General features: G+C 29.2%; 2 protein-coding genes across 2 annotated transcripts; both read right to left on the bottom strand.

Annotated features, from left to right (window-relative positions):
- Nucleotides 1-419: 419 nt before the first annotated feature.
- Nucleotides 420-1,153, bottom strand: LOC110603737 (glycine-rich cell wall structural protein 2). Its single transcript, XM_021741622.2, has one exon. The coding sequence runs from the start codon at nt 1,069-1,071 to the stop codon at nt 631-633; it is 441 nt and encodes a 146-aa protein (XP_021597314.1). The 5' UTR covers nt 1,072-1,153; the 3' UTR covers nt 420-630.
- Nucleotides 1,154-4,560: 3,407 nt separating this feature from the next.
- LOC110603896 (PAP-specific phosphatase HAL2-like) lies at nt 4,561-8,253 on the bottom strand. Its single transcript, XM_021741890.2, has 3 exons — nt 7,645-8,253; nt 5,111-5,798; nt 4,561-4,950 (listed from the first exon to the last, which is right to left on the bottom strand). Exons 1-3 carry the CDS (start codon nt 8,018-8,020, stop codon nt 4,647-4,649), a joined length of 1,368 nt encoding a protein of 455 aa, XP_021597582.1. The 5' UTR covers nt 8,021-8,253; the 3' UTR covers nt 4,561-4,646.
- Nucleotides 8,254-15,776: the final 7,523 nt, after the last annotated feature.

The following is a 15,776-nucleotide window of genomic DNA, read 5'->3' as shown; positions in this document are numbered from 1 at the left end:
CGAAAGCTGAGAGCCGCCTGCAATCAATTCTCGTGTCATGCAGTGAACCCACAAGAAACCCACCCTGTCTTAGTGCCCATAGACCACTTGAAAACAAACCAAAACCATTAAAACAATCGAAACTGTTTTCAAACTGATTCCAATTCAATCCAAAAATCAGAATGAACCACTGATTTCAAACCAAAACCAGCCCTTAGCGGGGCCTACTTACCATACCAATTTATTCCTCTTGGCCAATTTTGTGTCTAGACAAAAAAAAAAAGAAGATCCTATGAGCCATTGAATTTTCATGTAATATCCATTATATTATTGTCTTAAATCCCATGACCGAATCTCAGCTATTCATTACATAGATGCATACAACATGTATATATCACCAAGATCAGAAAAAGGGTAAGGAAAATATCAGAAAACAGCTTAACTCAAATGAGTTTATATATAACACCAAAGATCAGAATAAAGGGGAAAGGAAAATCTCAGAAAAACCAGTAACTCGAATGAGTTTATATATATAAAGACTCGTCACTCGTGGCATTTACTCGATATTAAACCGGATCACGTTCTTCATCTACTAGTATTAATATATAGCAGAAACTAGGGCCAGCCACCGTCCAACGCCTTCTTCTTCCTCTAACAATAAGCAATACACTTCTTCTTACAGTCCATGGTGCATCCACCACCGCCGCCACCGGCTCCAAAGCCCTTCCCTGACCGGCTATAAGAAGTGAAACACTTTGCAGGACATGTAAGTTTCTTCTTGTAACAAGGACCTCTCTCTTTGCATATCACAGTAGGCCTTATAATACCACCTTTTGAGTACCCTCCATTCGGACCTCCATATCCAGCTCCATACCCGCCACCAATAATCCCATTTCCAAACCCGGGCATACCAAACCCAGATCCAGGCCCAAAGAATCCACCAATCCCAGCATCATTTCCACCAGCTTTGTGTTTTGGATTGGTGTGCTTGGCCTTTGATGAGTTGGGTTCAGTTCTGGCTGCAGAGGAGAGGGATCCTGTTCCTGAGAGAAGCAAAGTCGCCATGAGAAGCAAGCAAGTGAAGGTCTTCATTTGTGAGAAGATTTTAGGAAATGGGTTTTGAGAGGAAGACGAAGATGAAGAGAGAAAATAGAGGAAATGTAAGTGAATATTTAAAGGTAAAAAAAAAGATAATATTTAAGGAGCCAGTGTTAGTGGACAGTTGGCCTATTCAAGAGTAGGTTGGCAGCAATTATGACACTTTATTTTGTGGTGTCTTGTGTACAATAACATATATACTTTGGTATACGTGTCTTTTGATCTAAACAGCTCGATCAATCTGTCGACCCAAATGAAATTGATGAGATAAAGATTTGGCCACTTTGATTGTATAATTCATCAGTCATCACATGCAGCATGGTCATTGGTAAAGTGAGCATTATAGGCCTGATATGAAGAATTTGAGGAGTGGAAAGTTGGGAAACTAAAAGAAAAAAATTGCAGAAAGAGGTAGCAAGTGGAAATGGGCATCATGCACACTGTTAGGGATAATGTTTATTGTGTGGTGCTCCACTAAAGATTTTAGTTTGATTGAAACTTCTGATTTTCTGCACCATTAATTTCAATGGTTTCAAAATATCACCTAATCTACATATAAGAGTTATAAAGGTGAGATAGTATATTAGCTATTTATCATTTCGTTAAAAATTATTTGGATAACATTAATAATAATGATAATATTTAAAATTATGATGTTTTAAAATTCAAAAGAAAATAAAATAGATTTAGAGAAAATAGAATTTTATAGAGGTTATATATTTTTTTTATTTATTTTTTTTATTTTATTTATTTTATTTTCTAATGACGTATAATCGCCATATGTTTTTATCACGTAGATCTATGCATACGAATATAATCATTTATTTCTTTTCGTCAAATATCTATTTAATTTTTTGATGCGTATATTAGTAGGATCATATTGTAATTGGACTCGCTCTTCTATTCTCCGTTCCATCACAGGTGTTAGACTCTTCGCTGATGGATCCAAATCTTGAATCAGTCCGATCTACTTTAATCACGAGTTGGACGGTATACCAATGAATCACCCTATTTTTCGTCAGACATCTATTTAATTTTTTAACACGTATATTAGTAGGATCATATCGTAATTGGACTCGCTCTTCTATTCTCCGTCCCATCACAGGTGTTAGACTCTTCGCTGATGGATCCAAATCTTGAATCAGTCCGACCTACTTTAATCACGAGTTGAATGATATACTAATGAATCGCTCTATTTGGTGAAATCTACTTAAGTTTGAGCCTACTTTCTTTTTTAGAATTCAATTTCATTCCGAATATTAGAAATGTAAAAAATACAGTGGTGATCGCTTAATATAAGAAATCCGACAGTGATTACTTAATATAAAAACAAATAATTTAGTGAATTTTAATTTACAATTTGAAATATTAAATTGTTAATATTTACGTAGTTTAAATTTTAAATACATTTTTTTATTTAAATCACGGGACTGCAATAGCTCAATTCTACCCTAAATATTGCTTTTCTTCTCCCCCACCAAAACAGGAATTAGACCCCCAATTTTGGTGCAATCAAGTACTGACCTATTCGTTGTCAGCAATAAAGAGAGATTTAATTATGGGTCGATGTTGCCCATGATTTAAATCCAACCAGCAAGCTAATTGTTTTCAAATCTAATTTGATTGTTCAAATTTAATAATTCAAGTTTTTAATATTTTTTTAAAATAATCTATCTTAATGCAAAATGGAATCAATCAATTTCAATTTAATTTTAATTTATTATTAAATAGGGTAGATTTTAGATCGGTTCGGGTCAAATCCATTTATGGGTACTATGTTCTTCTCCTCTTATAGCCAGTGCATAAAGGTTGACAAAAGGCTATGCATAAATGTGGCCAACTTCCAATCTGCAAATTCATTAGAAAATCAGTAATTCAGTTGGCAGGCCAGTATTTGAGACATTTATTATTATTTGTTTTTCAAAATTTTATATTCTGATAAAAATAGTGATTTTGCTCAAGTTGATTTTCTTATTCAAGCTATAAATACATCCTGAATTAATGTGGATCAACAACTTATTATTATTATTATTAATAATAAATTATGCAAGATGCATACACCATCTCCTGGCGCTAGGGATTAACGGCACTCGGTCGGGTCGGTTTTAAATTCAACCGAATTAAATAAAAATTAAAAATTAAAATTTCGATATTTATGAAAATCGAATCGATTTAATTTGATTAGAATTAAATTAAATTGAATCAGTTTGATTTGAATCGATTTGATCGATTTAAATTTTTAATAAATTTTTTATTTTTTATACTTTATTTTTAATATTTTAATATTTAATTAAAATATTTTAATTTTAATATGATCTAATCTCTCTATATTATTAAAAATAATATACTATTATTATTAATCGATTCGGTTCATTTTTTTAATTTTTTTAATTAAAATCGAACCTAATCGAAATAATTGAAATTTTTGAAATTAAATCGAATTAAAATGAATAAAAAATCAAACTGAATTTTTAAATTAATTCAATTTAATTGATTTTTTGAGTTTGAACCGAATACTACTCACCTCTACTTGGACCCATCTTTAAAGAGGGACATTATGAAAAAGATATTTTAAACCCTAATTATATGCTGGCGTCATACTATTTTATAGATTTAAATTTCGAGTGTAAATATATGTTTATCCATTTTATTTTTCTTCTGAATGAGATATTTGATTTGGATATTGCTATTTAAAGTCAAAAGCCAGCCTGACATTAATTAAACACTAGTTTTGAATTTCCATTGCTGAAATGGGAAGCACAGCAGTGTATGCATTAATTATTAAAGCTACAGCTTAGAAAGTTATATGAGCAACCTTAGACTTGAGGCAAATGTTGTCCCATCCTTCACAGTTAGCCTACAATTAAGAGCTTTAATGTTGTTTTAGGGAAGATTTGTTAGGGGATGATGATACTTCCCAAACCTATCAAATGTCCCTACCTCATGTCTTTAGATTTTGAATCATTTCTAGAACATTATCACATAATCTGTACTAAAAAACTATCAGACATGTAAGAAATTCATGAAAAATTAGTATCCTTTGAGTCGTTATCCTCTCAATCAGCTCTACCATTCAGCCCATTCAGCCTTTTGGGACCCAAAAGCCAACGACTAACTACAACGAGACAACTGGGCTAACCCAGCCAACCCAAATCCTCACAAATTTTAATTGCAATTTTGCCCAGTTGAGAAAAGTTCAACTTCTACGACCTGAAAATTAATTGAACCCTATGCCTGCCTTCTTTAATGCTAATTTGACCAAATGGCTGGTGTTTCTTTTTATTAAAATTTAAATCCTTCAGTTGATTGATTCGTTTGTTGATCTCCATGGATGACAACATCTTTACTAGTTATCAACACTGCAGCTCCATGAACCCATTTGGATTCTCAAAATTTTTCTGCAAATTTTATGCTTTACAGTAATATATATATATATATATTTTGCTGAACACAATTTAAAAGCTTACTGCTTCTCTATGAACATGAGAAAGAACTGCAAAATGATTATTATTTCTCTACTGTCTTCTAAGTAACTTGTTCACTCTTATTAACGTAAAACAATGAAAACCTTACAGACTAGAGGAGTTCCAGCTAGCATCAACAGCCTTGATAATTTTGTCATGTAATTTGGCTCCGGCACACGCTATTATGCCTCGATCAAGACCTTCTAAGTACATGCCCTTTGAGAAATCCAGTGGACGCCCTCCGGCGTCAGTAACCACACCACCTGCTTCTTCTATGATGACAACGCCAGCTGCATGATCCCAAATCTTCTCCTTGTAGCCAGCCCTTGCAAACTTCATAAAAATCTCTGCGTCTCCTCGAGCTATAGCAGCATACTTCACCATGCTGTACACTCGTAGTGGTTGCGTTCTGCACTTAAAAGAAAAATATGATGATTGAGCTCTTATACACAGCTGAGTATCATGCCCCTTCATCTATATGAAATCGCAATTGTTCTTCCTAGCACATGAGATGAGCTTTTAGATTTTAAGTTACATTCAAGAGGAGGAAGAATAGAAAATGAGTTCACCTGAGGCCCACACTATGAGCTAGTCCTGCAGTGAAGGAATGGCTTGAATTCGCCTTCTCAACTGGTTCACAAAAAGTAGCCAGAGCTGGATTGTCGATGGATGATACTTGGACGGGCCGTGCAGAGTTTGGCCACACTAGCTTTTTTTGTCCCCGGATTAGAGGTTGCATCCAAGCTTCTCCACTCCCTTTCTTTGCATAAATCACACAGCCTTTATCCCAAGATTCAGATGTTGGTGGGGTTAACTTAGATATAATTCGATGATACCGGTGGTGATAATTTAACCATTCTTTCCTCATTGGATAGTTAGGGCAACCAAGAACCCCAAGCACAACCTCTCCATCCTCTATCAATGCTAAAGCTACAGCATATTGATCTCCACGCACGAAGCCTAATGTACCGTCCACAGGATCAAGGGCCCAAAATCTTCCAGTGGGACCGCCGGTTGAGTTGCAATGACTGATGGCTTCAAGAACCTCTGCTGTGGTGAGAAACATTTGTGGAGCTTTAAGACCGAAGCGGGGGGCTTCAGACAAGCATTCATTCACATTTTGAACTACAGCTTCTAACAGGCCAGACTTATCAGCCTTGGAGAGGGTTTGAACATCTTCCTCAGCAAGTATTGAGACGTTCGTATTCCCTAAGGACTCTGATAGTATCCAGCTGACAGTGGCTTGGACGCTCCAATCTGTTTGCATGGTGCCATCAAGAGAATTAGCCAACTATGCTGCAATACAGTAATCTGCTGTAGAGAAAAACTTACCTAGACCGTGTCTACATGAACCCGTAGTGTAAAATGATAGTGGCACCTATATGAAGCCCTATGTGTTTACACTATGAATCCATATAGATCCAGTTTAGACAAAAATTGTCCTCTGCTGTATAGTACATCAGAATACAGAAACTGTCTAAATATCGAAGTAGTCAAAAATAAAGTTTGGTTAGTAGCACAGAGTGGACAATTTTCTCAGAAACCTTCACTTACAACCACATGCATGAGACTAATCAGTAAGCCCAACAATAAATCATCAACGACAGTGAATGATAAGATACGACTAAACTCCAAAGTTTCATTAAATTGAAAACAATAAAATCAGCCAGAAAATTTGAAAGAATTTCACGAGCAAAAGTTACCATAGTATCTTGATCTCCCTTTCAATGGCAATTGAATAGTTTTTAAAAAGGTTATCAAACAATATCTAAAAACAAATGCATGTTAGGAATGTTTTTAAAGTGGATAGCTCTTCTGAGCAATACAGAGACTTTGATAGTGAAAGAAGAGAGAAACAAACAGAAATATTTCGATAAGGAAAAACCAAATAAGAAGCATACAACGACTAAAACAAGGAAGTCATCAATCTGCAAAATAGTTTGGTGTTTCCTACTGTCACTACATGCAGGAGAAATACATAACTCACAGTGTTTCAATACACAGTTCCATTGAATGAGAATTTGTTTTCATATAACAAAAGACAATTTATTAATCTTTGTGGAGGAAGACAACCAGAAAAGACAAGGAGATGGTTGTTTTACTGCCGCTAGTTTGATTGGTGCAAACATATGCATCTTATGTCTTCCACTGTTTTTGCAGTAAGGCAGACTACATTTTGTGAACAAAGCAAATATCCATTTGCTATTTTGTTAAATATTTTAATTCCAGCATTATTTCTTAATGATAACCAGGGTATATAACTTTATCATGATAGATAGCTTCATTAACATGAAAAAAAAAGCTCCATTGACATTTATTTGGTGATGACATGTAAATTCTCTAGCACTGGCATCTAAAAAAGAAAGAAAACATTTCTATCTGCACAGAAGATGCAGCTTATTGGCAGAACATGTATGAATTTTTTATGCATATTTTAAGAAAAACTAGACTTGGACTTGTAGGTCTAATACATTGGTCATCCCCTTTTCATTTGTCTAGTTTATGTAAATACATGCTTTTTTCTCCCACTAGGAAATTAATCAGCTGAAATAGATGCTCAAGTTCTAACTTCCATTTCCTACATTGGTAATTGTGGCCTGTCAAAAAACTTCTTGTTTTATCACCAAATTTGCTGAATTCTTGCAGGTTTTTAATAAAGACTCAGTTGTCCACTTCTTCTTTTTCCTAGTATAAGACAGTAAATATATGAAATATTCCATGAGAGGATGAAGATTTCTTCATTTTAGCAGTAACATGGGCTGTCTGGCAAATTATTCCTCACTCCCCATAATTGCAACAGCTGTCTACAGTTCCTCCCACCAAAATTAGAAAGAAAACAATAAGGAATAGCATATATGAAAAGTGTCACTTTCATTATCAGCCGCAAGTGTATATTCCCTAGCATAATTCTCAAACTGAGATAACAATTAGCAGAGATTAATGATGGCTAATTGAACAACATTGTCAAGAAAAAACAAGAACAGTAGAATGATAGTGAAATATTAAGTCCCATGTTAAACCCAATTCAAATTTTGAACTCTGAAAACAAATAGCAAGAACCCATAACAAAACAAAGGGGAAAAAAAATCAAGATGATGGGTACCTGCTACAGTGACAGGGGAATTGTCATCCTTGGCTTGAACCTGACTAGTGGCTTTAGAAATCACACTGTCCTGAATTTTCTGACAAAGAGAACAAGCCATCTGCACAGCTCTAACAGCAACCTCCATTTCTTTGGAATATTTTTCAGGTTCTGGAGAAGAAAGGCTCAAGCGTTTTGGGTCCTCCATTATTGAAGAAGTAAAATTTTGGGTTTGGTTTAACTTAGAAAGAGAGACAATTTGGAGAGAGCTGTTTTGATGAGTTCTACTGCAAGAGAAGAAGTAGAAAAATTTCCCAACATAGTTGGGCGTGTAAGCACTTCTCTGTCCGAGAATTTGTGGGATTTTTGCAGCCAAGCTCAAGGAATTTAAAGTCATCTCTCTCTGGACTCGTGGGTTTGTGTGATTATGTGTGGCCTGTGACGTTGATAAGAGGGAATTAAACGAGAGACCAAAAGCAAAGATAAGAAGAGACAAATTGAAGAAATTGACCCATTTGAGAGCAAAGAGCTTCGGAACACTGGTGATGAGTGGCAAATGATTGGAGCTTTGTTTATACTGTTCTCAGCACAGTTGAGAAGCTCTTTTTATACATAATGCAAATCTACAGGGCGGCCAGGATCAAACAAGAAGGCCGCCTCTTTTCACTTTGATTGAAAATTCATGAGTTAAATCCTTGCTTACATGAAAATTAAAATGCTGAATAGCTAATTAATGATTAAACATTTTACTAAGTAGGGTAATTTTAATTTTTTTTATAAATAATTATTAATATAATTAATTTATATTTACTTATTATAATTTAATTTATTAAAAAAATACAAACTATTTACCACTATTCACTTTATATTATGAATTTAAAATTTTAAACAATAAAAATTAAAATTTTCACATTTACTTTAATTTTAATCATTTACTTTAATTAATTTTAACAGAAAAATTCTTAATATATTAATTCATAATTATAATAAAAATATCAAAATTGAATTTAAAAAATTAATAAAAATTATAATATAATTTCTTAAATTTTCACTATATAAAATATTATATATTAAAATATTTCATTGAAGATTTATACTTATCATTATAAATTATACATATAATTTATAATATATGAAAATTATATTTTATATTAATAACATGAAATAAAATAATATATTATAAATCATTTCACATCTACTTTTATAAAAAAAATAATATTTTTTATAAGTTATTTGAGATATTTAATATTTTAATTTTATTCATTTATATAACAAATAAATTTATAATATATATTAATTTATTAGCTAATTCGATAAAAATGATATTTTATATGAATAATATTAAATAAAATAAAATAACATATATTTTATATTATAATTTTTTATATTTAAAATTTTTATTAATCTACAATATCTATATATAAATGAATATGAGAAATAAATAATAAAATTAATAAAAAAATATTATTGAAATAAAAATATATATTTTAAAAATTATTTTATTAATCAAATAAAATTATAGAAACTATATTATAATTTTTCAGTTTAATTATATTCGAGATCGAATAAAAAAATTTAATTTAAATTTAAAATTTTAAATATAAATATAAATATAAATTAACATAAATAATTTAATTTTTTATTCAATAGATTTTTTAAATAATAATCTTACATGTGTCAGATAAAAAAAATTTTATTAAAATTAATTAAAATAAATAACTAAAATTGAGTCAATTATTAAAAGATTTATTTTATTATCTAAAATTTTAGATTTAGAATATAAATATAAAAGATAATAAATATTTAAATTTTTTTTATTCAAAAAATCTCATAATTTTTATAAATATATATTGCTTTTGAAGTAAATTGCCATAATAAAAAAATGATGTAAAAAAATATAATTGACTTTTTTATAAGAGATAAAATACACAGTTTAAAAATAAAATAAAATAATTTAAAATTATGATAATTTTAATAAAATTTTTAATTTTTTTTATATAAATCTATTTCATAGGCACTCCACAATTAGTGCGGAATTCTGAAAGATTAATCATGAAACGCATTTGGAATGAATCTCAATTCAAAACTCTGATCACATTAGATAAAAAAATATAAAATTAAAAATAAAATAAATACTAAACTCAAAAATAATATTGAATTATTGTTAAAATCATAACGATTTTAATAATTTTTAATTTTATATAAAATTTATTTATACATACTCCACGATATAAAATTTTAAAATATTAAATATAATTTACGATTGTCTTAATTAATAAAATTAATAATGACATTAAAATATTGTTTTTAAACAACAGCTAAAATATTATAAATATTATAATCAAAGTTTAGCATAATAATAAATATATTTGAGTAAATCTGAAAAATTTCAGTTTTTACTCTCTCAATTTTTAATTTTTATTTAAAATTTTCCTAACTTTTAAATATTTTATGAAAATCTTTTAGACAACAAAAATTTAAAAAAATTTTCTAAAAAATATTTCAAAGAAATAAAATTTCTAAATTAGCTCATTTAGTCCACTTTCTCTTTTTATATTATAATTAAAATATAAATTAACTATTATAATTTTATTTAAATTTAACTTACTTTTAATATAATTTATCACTAATTGTTTATTTTTTTTCAAATGAGACACTAAATTATCTCTTCATATTTAACTCAAATCATATTTTACTAATAATAATTTTATTATTTTAATAAAAATTAATATTTTCATTTTATATTAAAGATGGTATAATTGAAAATTAATTGAAAATATTTTATTTTATATTAATGTTTTCATTTTATATTAAATTGTTTTTATAAAAAAGCAATTTTACTATATTTTTAAAGAAAATAATTATGAAAACTACTAATATACATATAAATAAGCAGAAAATATTATATTTTTAATTTACTATGTCAGAAATTAATTAAAACCTATTATTAGAATAGGTGAAAAACTAATAAAATTAAATTAATTAAGAAAATTTAAACAAAATTAATTTGATAACGATAATTTTATTGTTTAAAATTTAAGTTAATTATGAAATCATAAATTATAAATTAACTAATAAATTTCATTATGGAGATTAAATAAGGTTTACATCAGAGTGACCAGTATTCGGTTTAAATCAAAAATATCGATTAAATCGAATCGATTTGAAAATTTAATTCTGTTTTTTATACATTTCAGTTCGGTTCAGTGGTTCAGTTTTTAATTTCAGAAATTTCAGTTATTTCGGTTCGGTTCGGTTTTGATCAGAAAAAACCAAAAAAATCGAACTGAACCGATTAGTGATAATAATATATTTTTTCAATAAGATAGAGAAATTAAATCATATTAAAATTAAAATATTTTAATTAAATTTTAAAATATTAAAAATAAAGTGTAAAAAATAAAAAAATTATTAAAAATCGAAATCGATCAAATCGAATTGAATCAAACCGAATCAGATCGGTTCGGTTTGATTTAATTTCTGATTAAAATCGATTCGATTCGATTTTTATAAACACTAAAATTTCAATTTTTAATTTATTCAGTTAATTCGATTTTAAATCGAACTGACCGAATGCTCCCGCTTAGTGTACATGAGGAAGAGTCAGTATGAGTTCATGAATACGTTTGAATATGTGATTTCACCAATACGTTATGTATGAGTTCATCAATGTCCTATCGTCATGATTTTTTCAAATCAATTCATTATTTCTAAATTATTGGTGTCCGATTAGTTCAATTATTAAAATAGAAAGCAGAAGGTTCTATTATTATTCAATATTTATTTTTTTAAAGAATATTTAAATATACAATTTTTTTATATAATTAAAACTTATAAATTTTTCTTTTTTATTATAAAAAATAATTAATTCAAAATCGAGTACTAGCGATATTATTAGTGATAAATTTAGCATTATTTATAAAAAATAAGCAGTTCTATCAAAATTAAATATCAATCGTAACATTTGTGATAAATTTAATAGATTTTATAATAAAGCTGTTATATCCAAATTAAATAAGGCGATAGAATGGGTGATTCAATTGTCTTCTTTCATTTTTTTTTATATTTTTTTTTGATATTTTTGAAATGATTTAAAATAAATTTTAATTAAATCATCTCTGCAACTGAAAATTAGTCTTCCTTCTTAGTGGAAAAATGACGATCAATCAGCCTCTGGAATTGATAAGATAAGCTTCAAGACGTCAGGCAACGGATAAACTTCAGTGTGAATTGGAAAACCCACATAAAAACAAAGATAATTTTATTTTGTTCATATCCAAACTATATAAACTCAAAACATAAATGATTTCCTATAATAATTATAAAATTTTATATATTTATAAAATTTCATTCATATAAATTTTTTATTAAAATATTAAGTGCAATAAATTCCAAAAATATCAAATTCTATATTTTCATCTAAATTATCTCCTAAATTATTACTAAAAAAATTAAATAAGACTAAATTAACTCAAAAAATCTCATATTTTTAAATATTTATAAGTGATGATTTATTTAATTGTTTAATAATAGCTAAAACTCAACGTGGCTCATCAATGGGCCTAGAACGGGCTCCACCGAGTTTGAAATGGCCCACTAAATCCTAACGCTTGAAATTTTTTTTCAATGTCGTACTGAGACGTAGAAGTGGAGAGAGACTAACCGGTACGAATACGAACCGTAAAAACGTGATCTATAAATTTTTTAGATTTTTAGAATTTAAAGTTAGAAATATAAAAAAAAGTTAGCACAGAAATAATTGGTCTGTGTGTAGGGGTGTAAACGAACCGAGCCGAGCCGAGTTTTGAAGAGCTCAAACTTGGTTCGTTAAAATTTTTTCGAACTCGAACCGAATTCGAACTTTACTCATATCGAACTCGAACTGAGTATTTTTTGAAGAGCTCAAGCTTGGTTCGTTAAAATTTTTTCGAACTCGAATCGAATTCGAACTTTACTCATATCGAACTCGAACTGAGTATTAAGAAACTCAAACTTGACTCGTTTAGCAAACGAGTTTAGACGAGTCGAGCTTTTATCGAGCTGAGTCGAGCTTTAATCGAGCTGAGTCTCGAATAGTTCACGAGTAATTTAATTTATTTACATGTATAATGAGTTTTAGTTTAAAACTAATAAATTTAAATCTAAAATAATTTTAGTTAAATAAGTATATCTATAAATTAGCATGTAAATTTATAAAGATGAGTTTTTAAATTTCAATGATCCAAATATATGCAAGTTTAAGAGTGTAACTAAACTATATAGAGCTGAATTTTTAAAAATTTAGATTTGGCTTATTAAAGTATATGCAGGGTTTGAGTTTATTTCTCTTATGATAGTAATTTAAGTTTGCTTAACGAGACTGGTCACGAGCCTATTCGCGAGCCTGCTCATGAACTCAGAAACGAGCCGAGCTCACGAGCCTCAACGAGCCGAATACTATGGAGCTCAAGTTTGGCTCGTTTACCAAACGAGCCTAAAAATTAAGTTCGAGTTTAGCTCGTTTAGAAATCGAGTCGAGCTCAGTCGAGTTTTTATCGAATCGAACTTCGAATAGCTCACGAACGATGTGGTTCATTTACAACCCTACCTGTGTGGCAGCCAAGTTTTCATAGAGACGTTGCTTTTTCACCGATTGTTGGATTGTTCACCCCACGATGCCAACTAAGGATATGCCGATATTGTGAGATTGCAATATAAATCTCATTTTAAATTTATTTTTTAAATTCGAGTTAGGAAAAAAAATCAATAAAAGTTGTGATGTTATATCCAAATCCTATCACCAGTATAAGATACTTTGACCAATTAAATGGGATGTTTGTGAATCGAAAACTTGGTTGGGTTTGGCTTTGTTCAGCAATTCGTTTGCATGATATAATATTGAAAGATTTTTATATTCTTATTAAATATTTTAGAGCTATTGTTAATTTAAAAAAAAAAACTTTTATAAAATTATTTAAGTTTTCAATTAAATTCTTCTATTTTAAAATTACTTTAAAAAATTAATTAAATTAAAATTTACGAAATTTTCTAATCGGAACAAAGGAAAAGTCTTTATAATTATAATACTACAAAATTGACATTATATAATATGCACCTATTTGGCATAAACGCTTGAACAAATATTTTATGTATAATAAATATAAAATTATTTAAAAAATTTACTATTTAGTATTTTTTAAATTCTGTTAAAACATTTTTATTTTTTCTCTCAGTCAACGAAATAATCCTTTCATTCACTTTTCCGTTAAAAATAGATAAAGGATAGAAAAGAATATTTTTAAAATTTAATTTTATCCTCAAATAAAATTCTTTATTTAGTCCTTAGATATTGCTATTATTAATGAGTCAGTCCCTATATTTTCAGAAATCTATTAAAAAATTTTTATTTTTTTCATATTTATTAAAATATCTTTATTGTTTTTTTTTATCAACGAAATAATACTCATCTTTTTCCTCCTCCTTCTTAAAAAAGAAGAAGAAAAAAAAAAAGAAGAAAGAAGAAAAATAAGAAAAAGAAGACAATGATAATGATAAAAAAAAAAAAAACAAAAGAAAAAGAAGAAGAGAAAGAAGGAAAAAGAATCAATGAAGAAGGAGGAGGAGGAGAAGAGGGGAATTTGGTCTTTTATTATATTTTTAACAGCAGATCACTAATTAAATACTTTGTATTTATTATATCTAATTTTAATTTTAATTTTAGATTTAATATAAACTTAGTCTAAATTAAAGAGGGAATTTAAACTTGAATTATGATATAAGTTTGGGTTATTATCAGATTCTGAATCTATTTGATCTTAAATGAAAAGGAGGTGAATTAATTGAAGTGAAATTTCCGGTTTGGGACTTAACTCGCAAATTAATTCGTGAACAGTCTCGTTAAGTAAATTGAAATTATTATCATAAGAGAAATCAAACTCAAACCCTACATATACTTTCATGAGTTAAACCTAAATTTTTATAAAATTCAGCTCTATATAGTTTAATTACACTCTTAAACTTGATTAAGATTTAAAAATTCATTTTTATAAATTTACGAGTTAATTTATAGATATACTTATTTAATTAAAATTATTTTAATTTTAAATTTATTAATTTTAAACTAAAATTTATTATACATATAAATAAATTGAATTACTCTTAGACTATTTGAAACTAAGTTGATAAAAGTTTAACTCGTTTAAATTCATTTGCTAAACGAGCTAAATTTGAACTTTTAATACTCGACTCGAGTTCGGAATGAGTAAAACTCGAATTCGACTTGAACTCGAAAAAATTTTAACGAATTAAATTTAAACTTTTTAAAACTCAACTCGACTCAATTCGTTTACACCCATGTTCCATCCGCAGCAAAAAAGCAGAAACTCAAAACTAGTTAAGAAAAGAAATGGGCTGCTCTACCATCTTAATATATGGAAATTTAAGCCCAATTCATTGGACTTGGCTCCAACATTGGGCCTTTCTGAATGAAATGGGCTGTCTTCTCAATCTGCACATTTTTCTGGTCTGAAATTGCGAAAAAGAAAGAAAAGCATCTCTTACCAAGCGACCAACCATGAGAATAGGGCCAAAAAACTGCAAAAAATTTAGGCCTCCTCAAAACAAAGCTCCATTCAGAAGACAACAAGGAATCTGTTGTCCTCCCCAGAAGTTTATTTCCCCAAATTTAACAAACATACAAGGAACCTGTTTGTCCTATGTCTAGCAGAGAAAAAAACAACATACAATCTCAAATCAAGAAAAGCAAGAAAAAGTTCGTACAACTAAATATTCAACATAAATAACTAATAAATAAAGTTGGTGGTTGTTACATCCAATCCTCTCACATGCTTTTAATTTGGATTATGCCTGCTCCTGTTTCTGTAGCAAGAAATTGACTGCTTGAGTTAGCCATTTTCTAATGGCCAACGATCAATCTCAGTTAGTGGAGAAAAATGAATTTCAAATTTAAAACAATGGGACCTTAATTGAAGAAAGCAATTGCAATTATTAGATGCTTTAAATGCTTAGTGGAATCTCCAAAAGAGAAAAATGTCCTGATTCAACGTTCGGAGCACTTCCCACTTCCCAGACCCCACGATGGCCTCCCTTGACATGCCACTCACAACAATGCTCTCGGGCTCGACCTGAGTCAGAACCGGCTCTGGCTGGGGTGG

This window comes from Manihot esculenta, chromosome 16 (genome assembly GCF_001659605.2).
Source record: "Manihot esculenta cultivar AM560-2 chromosome 16, M.esculenta_v8, whole genome shotgun sequence".
NCBI classification, from domain to species: Eukaryota; Viridiplantae; Streptophyta; class Magnoliopsida; order Malpighiales; family Euphorbiaceae; genus Manihot; species Manihot esculenta.
This window is presented reverse-complemented; position numbering and strand designations above follow the sequence as displayed.